The sequence below is a fragment of the Meleagris gallopavo genome, chromosome 6 (genome assembly GCF_000146605.3).
Source record: "Meleagris gallopavo isolate NT-WF06-2002-E0010 breed Aviagen turkey brand Nicholas breeding stock chromosome 6, Turkey_5.1, whole genome shotgun sequence".
In the NCBI taxonomy this organism is placed as follows: domain Eukaryota; kingdom Metazoa; phylum Chordata; class Aves; order Galliformes; family Phasianidae; genus Meleagris; species Meleagris gallopavo.
In genome coordinates, this window is record NC_015016.2 from 394,453 (window position 1) to 406,000 (window position 11,548).

Consider the following 11,548-nt stretch of genomic DNA (forward strand, 5'->3'; position numbering starts at 1 on the left):
ACCCCCATGGCGCGGCCGAGGCCCGGGGAGCGCGCGGTGCCGGAGAACAGCAGTGAGTGCCGGAACGGATACGTGCGGCACAACAGCTCCTGCCGCTCCGTCTGCGACCTCGTCCCCAGCTACTGCCACAATGGCGGCCAGTGCTACCTGGTGGAGAGCCACGGGGCCTTCTGCAGGTATGGACGGCCCCAGCGTGGGGACGGGTTGTGCTGGGCCATGGCCCACAGCCCCATGGGTGTCCCACAGCCCCATGGGTGTCCCACAGCCCCATGGGTGTCCCATAGCCCCACAGGCGTCCTGCAGCCCCATGGATGTCCCATAGCCCCATGGGTGTCCTGCAGCTCCATGAGTGTCCCATAGCCCCCATGGTGTCCCACAGCCCCATGGGTGTCCCATAGCACCACAGGTGTCCCACAGCCCCATGGGTGTCCCACAGCCCCCGTGGGTATCACCACATAACACCACTGGTGTCCCTCTGCCCAATGAGTCCCACAACTGCATGGGCGTCCCATAGTCCCCATGGGCATCACACAGCACCATGGGTATCCCATAGCCCATTGGGCATCCCACTTTCCCTTTGGGTATCCCCACGACCAGTGGATGTCCCCCAGCCCCAGTGGGTGTCCCCTATCCATGGTTGCATCCCCACAGGGGACGTGGGGATGTCCCCAGGGTGCTCTGACCCACCGGAGGGTGCAGGATTAGGGGTGATGCTCAGCTTCCCTCAGCCCCAGCAGTAACACGGGAGGGACTTTGCTCCCTGCCCCATAGCCAGGGCTACATCCCCAGGGCCGCAGCGTGGGCTGTGCCCCCCCGGGCGGGGGCTTTCCTCCAGGAATTAGGTCAGGGCTGTGCGGATGTGTCTGCGGCCGCAGCGCCCGTCGGGATCGCAGTGGGGAGGGCTCAGCATGTGGGGGTGTGAGGGGGACATGATGGGGATGTCCTCGTGGGTCACTGCAATGCTCTGTATGGGGCTCAAGGCACCGCAGCCCCATTGCTGCGCCAGGGGGAGGTCACCCCTATGTGGGGACACCCCTTAATCCCTTACTCACCGGCCATAATCCCCCACAGATGTCCCCCGTGGGTCCTGGTGCCGGGGGTGACACAGTGACCACATGTCCCCTCACAGGTGCAACACACAGGACTACACGTGGCACAAGGGGACGCGCTGCGAGGCCATCGTCACCGACTTCCAGGTGCTGTGCGTGGCCGTGGGCTCGGCCGCGCTGGTGCTGCTGCTGCTCTTCATGCTCACTGTCTTCTTTGCCAAGAAGCTCTACCTGCTCAAGACGGAGAACAGCAAACTGCGCAAGACCAAGTGAGTGGGGTGACCCTGGGGGGGACGGGGTGCTGTCATCGTGTCCCCCTGCCCGGTGACAGCTGGGGACACGGGGACAGCAGCAATGTCGCCGTGCTCCAGTGGGTTCATCCTTCCAGCCCTTTGGATGGGCACGGCTGGGGGTCTGGGGGGCTGCAGGTGACATCTGCCACTGCGGACACCACTCTGTGGGGACACTTGGGGCGCAGTGGGGTCACCGCTGCCTCATATCCTCCCAGAGCCAAGCAAGGAGAAAGTGCTCCCATGGGTCACTAATGAGCTCTTAATTAGCGTTTGGCAGGGCCAAGTGTAATTAGCGGCGGAGCCCGTGCCAGAGTCTGGCTCCTCGGCTCCTGCCTGCCCCTGCACTGCATGAGGACCTCCTCAAAAATAAACCCCAGAGCAGCTGTGGGGCGCAGCGCTCACCCCGCGTCCCCCCGCAGATACCGCACTCCGTCCGAGCTGCACAACGACAACTTCTCGCTGTCCACCATCGCCGAGGGCTCCCACCCGAACGTAAGGATCCCTTCCCACATCCCTTCCCACATCCCTTCCCACATCCCTTCCCACAACCCTTCACACAGCCCCTATCCCCTTGGGTTGGGGGTTTGAGGGTGGCGTGGGGCTGTGACGTGGCTGTGGTGTGCCATGTCCCCATGCGTCCCACCTGTGCCACCCAGTGCCGTTGCTGGGTGACACTGGAGCTGGGGATGCTCTCTGGGGTGTGGTGGGCGCTATGGGAGCAGCACTGCAGCCGCCCCCCGCTTTTTGCATTGCCACAGAGAGAAGCGCAGCATAGAGCCCTCTAACCTCGGCCCTATAGACATTTTCCCCCCGGTTTGGAGCAATTCTAGCACCATAGTGCCTGCAAGTGACCCAGCGGGAGCCTTGGCACAGCCCCGGGGTGGATTCGGGACCAATCCCCCCAAGTGGGTTGGATCTGGAGTGGATTTGGGACTGTTCCCCACGAGTGGGACCATCGTTCCCCATGCTTTTGTCCCCACTGGTATGCCTCGTTCCCGTTGGTTCCTGGGAACTGTGAGCTCCACCACAGAGGGGACAGTGATGGGGACACCCCAGGAAGGGGGTTTGGGACTGAAACCCACTCCCTGTTTTACGGACACTCTATGACAGGGTGTCCAAGCGCAGGGGGGTGACATGGGGACAAGTCCCACTGGTGGCACACCCACCTGGGATGGCGGCCAGACGCTAATGGGACACAATAAAACCAAGACGTGGGACTCCTGTGTGGGGTGACTGCTTGGCACGAGGGGCTGCGACAGATAGACCTCATGGGTGGGAGGGGGACAGCGGGGTGGCAGCCAATCAGGGTGGTGGTGGCACATGGTGAGCTGGGCTCAGGGTGCTCCAGTGCCGAGCTGGACACCATGGGGACGGCATGGGGACGTCGTGGATACACTGTGGGGGCACCATGGGAACACAGTGGACTCCATTGCCTGCCCTCTGCCTGTGCCATGAGCACTCCGTGGGGACACCAGTGCCATCCATGTGCTGGTGGATGTATTCCCCTGTAGGAGGTGTGAGGTTGCAGTGTTGGATGTGATGTTGGCTGCATCCTCAACACCCTAAATAAAGATGGAGAAAGAGTTGACCAGTGATAGGGCCGGGAGCTGCAGGAGGGCAGATTGAGAGGGAAGGAAGGGAGCTTTCATAGTGGGGACAGTGAGGACAGTGTCCCACCCCTGCTGGTGCTTGAGGTCAGGTTGGGCTTTAGGTTGGGTTGAGCTGGGTTGGGTTGGCTTTGGGTTGGGTTGGGTTGGGCTTTGCGTTGTGTTAGGTTGGCTTTGGGTTGGGCTTTGATTGAGTTGGGTTGTGCTTTGGATTGAGTTGGGTTGGGCTTTGGGTTGGGCTTTGATTGAGTTCGGTTGGGCTTTGGATTGAGTTGGGTTGGCTTTGGGTTGGGCTTTGATTGAGTTGGGTTGGCTTTGGGTTGGGCTTTGATTGAGTTCGGTTGGGCTTTGGATTGAGTTGGGTTGGCTTTGGGTTGAGTTGGGCTTTGGATTGAGTTGGGCTTTGCGTTGTGTTGGGTTGGCTTTGGGGGTGGGTTGGGTTTGGGTTGGTTGGTATAGATGTGATCATGGCAGGATGGGCTCAGAAGGTCCTGCTGTCCCGTTCTGTGCCCACAAAAAGGGGACCATCACCACAGCCACCCCTCTGAGTCTCCCTCTCCCCCCAGGATGACCCCGGCGCACCCCACAAGCTGCAAGACCCGCTGAAGCCTGGCCTGAAGGACGAGGAGCCGCTCAGCATCCTCAGCACCGCGCCGGAGGAGGGCAGCAAGGGCGAGCCAGGGGGCTGTGGGGTGCCCTGCCTGCACAACAACCTGGGGTAGGGCGGGGGGAGACACATTTGGGTGGCATTTGTACAGAGGGTCCCATTCGTGGCTGCGCCGTGTCGTCGGGTGTTCGCTTTGTGCTCTGTGTCTATTGCTTGGGTTTGTTCTGCGCTGTGATTTCTAAACCTTTGCTGTTCCGCCACTGACTTTTTTTGTACTTTTACCCCCTCAACACTTTTTTTGAAATACGAGTGAAAACAACAACAAAAAAAACGGAAGATCTTGAAATAAAACCTTTTTTTTTTTAAGTTAAGCCTCTTGCCAGTGCCTGCACTCTCCCTGTCCGTCAGCCCCAGCCCAAATGGCTCGGTGTCACCTGGCGGTGATGGCCTCTCCCTGTCCCCGTGTGGCCCACGTACACCCCAGCTCTGCCAGGTGTGTCCCACTGGAGCCATGGGACAGTGAGGACATCTGTCCAAGTGCCTGGGCTCTGTCCCCATATCCATCTCTGTTCCCATCCCCATCCCATTCCTCATCCTTGTCCCCGTCCCATCCCTGTCCTCATCCCAATCCCTATCCCTGTCCCCATCCCCATCCTTGTACCCATCTCCGTCCCCATCCCAATCCCTGTCCCCATCCCTGTCCCCATCCCCATCCTATTCCCCATCCCTGTCCCCATTCCAATCCCTGTCCCAACCCCATCTGCATCCCATCCCAGCACAGGGTCCCCCTGTGAGATGTGGCTCATGGTGGTGTGGCCATCACCCCCAGCACGCTCTCGGTCCCTGCCCTGAGTGCCGGCGCTGTCACCACTGTCTGTCCCCACCTGCTTGCAGGATGCTGGAGGGGACGGCAGCCTTATGTCCCCAGTGGGAATTCACTCCCCAGGCAGCTCAGACCCACGGAGAATCCCATTTTCCATGCGCAGTGCAGCTCCCAGCAGTGCCTTCACTTTGGAAATTCCTTTGGTGGCACTGATGGGACCTCAGGAGAGAGGAAACAAAGCAATTAATCACGCACCCCCATTTCCCTCATGGAGCCCCAACTTCCCCTCCCCATCTCCTACCCCAGAACCCCATCTCACTTGGGGCTCTGCATCCCTCGTTGTGCCTGAGTTTCCCTCTTGCTGTCAGCTCCGCACTCACTGGAGAACAGAGGAGCACGGTGATGTCCCCACAATGCAGGGACAGCCCCAGGCTCTGCCCGATTTCATGGCTCCACGGAGGACTTTGCCTCCTCTCACACACAGAACCTCTCTCAAATTGCCTTTATACAGCGGGTCGGGGGACGGCTGTTAGATGAGATGCTTGGTTGGCTGGCGGGGAGGGGAGCAGCCCTGGCGCAGAGGGATTGGCACGGGCACCGTGTTTGTCCTCCTCCCTCTGCTGTCCCATTTTCTCCTGTGGACACATACTGGGATGGGAGTTTGTCCCCAGGACAAGGATCCTTTCTTCTCTTGGGCTGCCTGAGACAAAGCAGTCCCAATGATGTCCAGGATAAGGAGGTCGGGCACGTGGAACCGAACCCAAAGCCAACTCGTCTCATCAAACTCATTTATGGTCTGATTTTTGGGGGCTCCTTTTGGAGTCAGGGGTTGGACTCAGTGATCTCCGTGGGTCCCTTCCAACTCTGGAATTGTGATTCTGTGATTGTGTCCCTGGGAGCTGTGGGACCTCATCCACCTCCATGCAGCTCCCAGTGACACTAAGACATGCTGAGGAGGACACGTGTCCCATACAGTCCTCCTGCCTCCTACCAAGGTTGGGCCAAATCTTGTCTTGCAGGGTGCAGTGGGAGCCCCACGCGGTGCTGCAGAATGTGGGGATGTCAGCACGGGGGGAAACAGCACCACTCACCCCACTGCTCTCAGTCTCACTGCAGCAGGAGCAGGCCTGGTATTACACTGAACCTGCGTCGGGTTTAGAGAGAGGAGAAAAGCAAAATCCTCTTAGCTGGGTGAACTGTAAAACGCTCGGCATGGGGAAGAACAGCTGTGCGTGTGTTTGTGGACGCTGGCGGGGCTCTCGTGATGGCTCTGAGCACGGCGGCCCAGTTCTTGGTGCGTTCCATGCTGCCGGGGCTGCTCTTGGTCCTGGTCTTACTGGGACTGGTGCTGGTGTTACTGGGGCTGGTCCTGGTTCTGCTGGGACAGGGGCAGAAGGAGGACAAAGTCAGAAGATGGAGGGGGCTGAAGGTGGGAGGTGGGAGCACCATGGCTGTGGTCGACACAGAGAGGTAATGGAGGCCGAGGAGCCTAGGAAGGCGGGCTGAGAAACGCAGAGGAATGCTGTGAAAGCTGTGATGGGAGGCACGGCTAAAGGTGAAGGGAAGAAGGAAACTGGCAGCTCTTCAAAGAAACGATGTGAACGGCACCGCTACGAGAGATCCCAAAAGGAAGAGTGGTGGGAAGCAGCTTGGCTACACCGCAAGCTCTGTGCTGAGTTGGAGCTTGAAAAAGGTTTAGAGAAAGTGGGAACTGGGTCAGATTACCAGGGACGGCTATGGGAGAGCACAGGCATGCGGGGGGATCAGAAGGGCCACGGCAAAACTGAGATGGAAATAGTGAGCAGCATTGAGGGGAAGGAGCAGGGGACGGCGTGGTGGCGTGGTGGGGAAGGACGGCTGCCCTCAAAAGGGCCCCAGCGTTTCAGGTTTTCAATGTATTAAAAAAAAAGTCTTTTGAAAATGTCTGCTTTGCACTTTGCACCTGGCTTTGTGCTTCTTTTGCTCCCCCTCATTTCTTGATTCATGCTCTCGGTTCTTGATACGATGTTCTCTGAACGTTGCTCAGACTGCTGCCTCCTATTCTCCGTTATTGCATTAATTAGAAGCCATTTTGCAGAAGCACCTTTGAAGGAAGATCTCCTTTCTGTAGGTGCTACAAAACTGCAGCACGGCAACACGGCTCTCGCTTCAGAGAGTTCACAATTTAACTGCAAGGCAAGAGACGGCAGATGGAGACAATCTGTTGGGGAGAGGAGCACAAAGAGGCAGAGAGGATCCCGGCTGGCGCGGCGGGCAGCGGCTCAGCACACCGATAGTGCTGGGTGCTCAGAGAGAGGGAAACTGGGGATTTCGGGGAGGATTGGGGAGAAGAGGAGGAAATTCTGCTGCTGCTTCTGAGGGGTGAAGCAGGACTGGAGATTCAGTGTGAGAGTGATGGAATTCTTAAGGGTAGACGTGGCAGGACGTGGTGGGTGGGCACGGTGGAGAGGGTTGGGGTTGGACCTGGTGATCTCAGAGGTCACTTCTGACCTTAATGATTCTGTGATTCCATAAATAGGAGAGGACAGAGAAATGGAGACATGGGAGAGCTCTGTCAGCAATGGGGGAACATGAAGGGCAAGAAGGGAGGAAAAGGAAGAACCAGGTGGGGGTCACCATCCTGGGCTGTTCCGGAGCCGTGGGGATGTGGCACTGGGGGACGCGGGCAGTGGGCGTGGGGGGTGGGGTTGGGCGTGGGGTCTCAGAGGACTTCTCCAACCCGAATGGTTCTGTTTCGATGATTCTATGACAAGAAGGGAGGACGAGAAGGAGGAGCTGCGGGGAGAAAGGCAGCATGGGGCAAAGTGAGGAAAGGAGCGGGGCGAGGCTAAGGAGAGGTGTGAAGGAGAAGGATGAAGGTGGATGCGAAGGGCAGTGAGCCCAGCAGGAGCAGTGTGCTCAGAGAGCCTCAGGGGACGGGACTGGGTGGCTTTTCCCTGCCTGTGATGCTCAGTGCTGGGAGCTGCTGCTCTCCCTTTGCTCACAGCAGTGCTCACATCGCGGCAGCTCCCTGCTGAGGTGGTTTTACTGCCACATCCCCGCTGCTTTCAGCACGTTTCCTGGGGATCTTCAGTCTCTGCTGGAAAAGGGCCTCCTGGAGAGCCAGCAGGCAGCTTGCTTCCAAATGGCAACGTGAATTGTAAAGGTGACCTGAAAATTGAATCAAAACAATATATTTTTTTGCTCGCTTTATGAATGCAGTATATTCTTCCTCATGGCCACAGGCGGTCACAAACAAGTCACGGTTAAAAGTAGCAAGGGATGCTTGGCTCTGACATGAGCAGAGGGGGCTGAGGGGCTGGGAGGGATGCCCAGCAGGGCGTGTGGTGCAGCAGCATCCTGGGAGCAGGGCGGGCCAATGTCTGCCAGCAGAGGTTTGGGTGAGCTGATCCCTGCTGGCAGCAGGTGCTGCACGACCTCGCCGTGTCCCTGCAGCCTGGTGCTCGGCTGTCTGATCAGAAATGTCAGCCCTTCCCCTCCGTCCTCACGAGCTCTCCTGCTCTTGGCTGGGGGCACAATGCAGTTCTGTGGCATTTCCTCCTACATCTGCTGTGCGCACAGAGGGAGAGATGTGTAAATGTGCAGATGAACAGGCAAACAGGAAGATTTCTGCAAAGGAAAGAATAACAATCTTTGCCTTTCCTATTAACTGTCTGGGTTTACCACGACCGCCCCAGGGAGTGGCTGTGCAAATCCCTGCAGGACTTGGCTTCACCCACAGTGCTTTTCCCACTCGCTGCTGAGCTGAAGGCGATGGGAAGGTGCAGGTGTGCTGCTGCTTCCCCACGTCTGTCTCTGCGTTTTGGAACCAGCCCTGACGCAGACAGTGAGGTCCTGTGCCCCATTTCCAGCTGGCGCTGCGGAGAGGCGAGCCCAGCAGTGATGCATTGCACTGGGAGCTGGCTGCAGCCGGCTCTGCGATTCCTGCTCATTTGCAAGCTGGAACACTCACATCGAGTATTCATGCCGTGCTGATGTGACAAGAAGCAGCCAGTTTTCCAGCAGTTTTCCCCATTTTTTTTCCTACAGAGAAGGCAGCAGAGGGGTGAGGATGGGCACGTGGGACAGCATTTATGCAGCAGTGGCAGCCTCCCCATCACGGTGTCAGCTCACCGCATTGCTTCGGAGCAACCCAGCACCTGGCTCAGCCCATCCATTATTCCTCCAGCTGCTTCTGGCCGTGTCGGGAGGGCTGACCCCCCCCAGCTCAGGGGACACTTTGCCTTTCCTTTTGTCGCCCCACCATTGAGCCAGCCCAACAGCTGCTCTCTCATTAACCTCTTCTGGCCTCGCAGCACTAATGATCTTTTGTGGCTCAAAGCATTACTGAAGCATTTAGCATCCGACCGGTGGCCACGGAGCTATCTGCAGACATGGGAACCCTCCCACCCCGCTTCGGTGCAGTGTGATTTGTGCACTGCAGTCCAAAGGGACAGGGACATCCCGGGAAGGGCGGTGATGGCAATGTGAGCAGTTTGCTGCAGCAGCCACAATCGAGGGAGGTAAATCAAAGCACCTCTCCCCAAAGATGGTTTTCCACTCACACCAAGAAGCTCATTGCTTTTAGTTATCCTTCCTAGTCACACTCTTGGGAATCACCTCAAACACTGCAAGATTGATTGTTTTGATTTATTTAGTTGTAGGGGTTTTTTTTCTGCTGTTGGTCACAAATTGCTTTTTTGCTGGTGGTCTCACATAGCACATAGCTCAATTGTCAGCAGCATTGTTACCTATGGGTGCCATATGGCTCCTCTGCGCTCCACTCACAAGGTCTGCTGCATTGTAAGTGCTGCAGATAAGCGCGGAGCAGATGGGAGGGAAGGGGCAACAGTTCCAACGGCAAAATCTTCGCTGCCTTCGCGCGGTCATGGAATGTGCGAAGGAATACATTAAGAAGGACAAGAGGTGTTTTGAGAGACACAGCTGCACTTTGCATGCGTCTCTGCTCCTCTTCCCTCTGCAAAGAGAAAAAGACGAGATTTTTCATTTCATTTACATGGCACTGAGGGTTCTGCAGCTCCTGAAGGGAAGTGCTGCGGGGAGAGAAACCGAGACCAGACCAGGTTCCCAGCTCTGTGAAAGGGTTGGAAAACGAAAGCAAAGCGATGGAAGATTTCAGCTCAAGCTTTTCCTGAAGCAGACATTGGAGGGGAGGGAGAAAGCACTTTCCCAGCTCGGTCACTGGGTGGGAGGCAGGAGGCAGGGGCTGATACAGCAGGGAGGGATTGCAGGCGGGTATCTGGGGCTCTGGGCTCACCGTGTGCATGCCAACGTTTTACAGATACTGCATGTGTGAACATTGGAAATAAAGAACGGAGAACAGCTGCAGTGATTCAATCAGACCTCTGTCAGCCCACCCTCTCACTGCAGCAAATATCCACATCAGAGGATGGGAGAAGCCTGCAGCTAAGGCTGCTCGTGGTCCCAAATCTCTTTCCTACGCCCCAAAGATGTGCATCTCAGGCTCCCCCTGAGCTGGTGACAGCCCTCAGAATACCTCTCTTCCATGGATCTGTTCCCTTCTCCCATCAATTATCCCTCTGAGCCCCACATAACTTTTCAATGGGGACAATTTGTGGTTTTTTGGAGCACTGTGTTGTGCCATGTGTTCCCTCACTGCCGTGCAGCATTGCCCATTTATCAGCATCGTTGAATGCCCCCTAATGCTCACAGCAGATGAGGCAGCACGGGGCACATGCTGGGCCTGCACACCACCTCAGCCTGCAATCCTCACTTACAGCACAATAAAGAAAAGTTACAAAAGCAAAGGCAAGGCAATAACATGGAAAAGTGCCGAAAAAAATGCAAATTCAGGCAAAAAATAGCTCCACGCTGTTCAGATGTTCATAGTTGCTGGCTGTAAATTAGCTGTTACCACTCAGCAAAGCAGGGAGCTGCTACTGCTCTGTCTTTGAGAGCCAAATGACAGCTCAGCAGTGCCTGGATGTGATGGTAAGCTGGTCAGAAACATTAAGAAAATCAGAGAGCCTTCTCCAAAAAGGCAGCGTGCCATAGAACACCATGGGTGGTGACCATGAGGGTGCTGGTCCATGGTACAAGGTGCTGGTCCACGGTTTGGGGGCTGCTCCATGGCGTGGGGTGCTGCTCCATGGTGTGAGGTGTTGCTCTGTGATCTGGGGTGCTGCTCTACGGCACAGAGTGCTGTTCCATGACGTGGGATGCTGGTCCATGGCACAGGGTGCTGCCCTGTGACACAAGGTGCTGCCCTATGGTGTGAGGCACTGGTCCATGGCACGGGGTGCTGCTCCATGGTGTGGGGTGCTGCTCTATGGCACAGGTTGCTGGTCCGTGACGTGGGATGTTGGTCCACGGCACAGGGCGATGCTCCATAGTGTAGTGTGTTGGTCCATGGCATGGAGTGCTGCTCTATGGCACACAGAGCTGCTCCACGGTGTGGGGTGTTGCTCTATGTTGTGGGATGCTGCTCTATGATATGGGGTGCTGCTCTACGGCACAGGTTGCTGCTCCATGACATGGGATGCTGGTCCATGGCACGGGACACTGCTCTATGACACGAGGTGCTGCCTCACGATGTGAGGCACTGCTCCATGACACGGGGTGTTGCTCCACGGTGCAGAGCCCAGTCAGAGGCGTCAGTGCTGAGCCCCAGGAGTGGTGCTGAGTCACAGGTCCACAGAATGGTTGGACAGAAAGCACCTCCAAGACCACCCGCTTCCAATCCCTGCTGCAACAAGGCTGCCGGCCCCGAACCCGGGCACAGCTCAGCTCCGTGAGCAGCCGCAGCCCGCGGGCAAAGGGCGTCCGGGCTGCGGCGGGGACAGCGCTGCCAGCAGGGGGAGGTGGGGATGGCAGAATAACCGAATTTTGGGTTGGAACTGAGCGAAGAGCCCTTCCTACAGCAGGGACGTGCTCGTGTCGCTGCCCCTCAGCGTGTCCCCTCAGCCTTCCACTGCGTCTCCTCAGCGCGTCTCTTCAGTACGTCTCTCTGTCCCCGAGGGCATCCCTCAGGGTGTCCCTCAAGGGATTCTCTCACTCCCTCAGTGTGTCCCCTCAGCGTAAGCCTTCACTTTTGTCCCTCTGTCCTCAGTGCGTCCCCTCACACCCTCTCAGCGCCTCGCAGCGAGTCCCCGCAGTGCGCCCACCAGGACAACATGGCGGGGGTGGGGGGGGCTGACAACGAGAAGGCG

At 57.5% G+C, this 11,548-nt stretch overlaps 2 protein-coding genes across 2 annotated transcripts in view; both read left to right on the forward strand.

The window, feature by feature from the left end:
• The window catches only part of CSPG5 (chondroitin sulfate proteoglycan 5), a gene marked incomplete at its 5' end in the record, with an annotated part of 4,718 nt that extends 799 nt beyond the window's left edge, over nucleotides 1–3,919 (forward strand). The window contains 4 exon segments of the mRNA XM_010712339.3: nucleotides 4–176; nucleotides 1,130–1,318; nucleotides 1,762–1,834; nucleotides 3,516–3,919. Coding sequence (XP_010710641.1) covers nucleotides 4–176; nucleotides 1,130–1,318; nucleotides 1,762–1,834; nucleotides 3,516–3,671 — 591 coding nt within the window.
• A 1,724-nt stretch (nucleotides 3,920–5,643) lies between these two features.
• The window catches only part of ELP6 (elongator acetyltransferase complex subunit 6), a 21,803-nt gene continuing 15,898 nt past the window's right edge, over nucleotides 5,644–11,548 (forward strand). Inside the window, exon 1 of the mRNA XM_031554013.1 lies at nucleotides 5,644–5,815. Within this exon, the coding sequence (XP_031409873.1) occupies nucleotides 5,644–5,815 (172 nt within the window). The remainder of the gene's footprint in view (nucleotides 5,816–11,548) is intronic.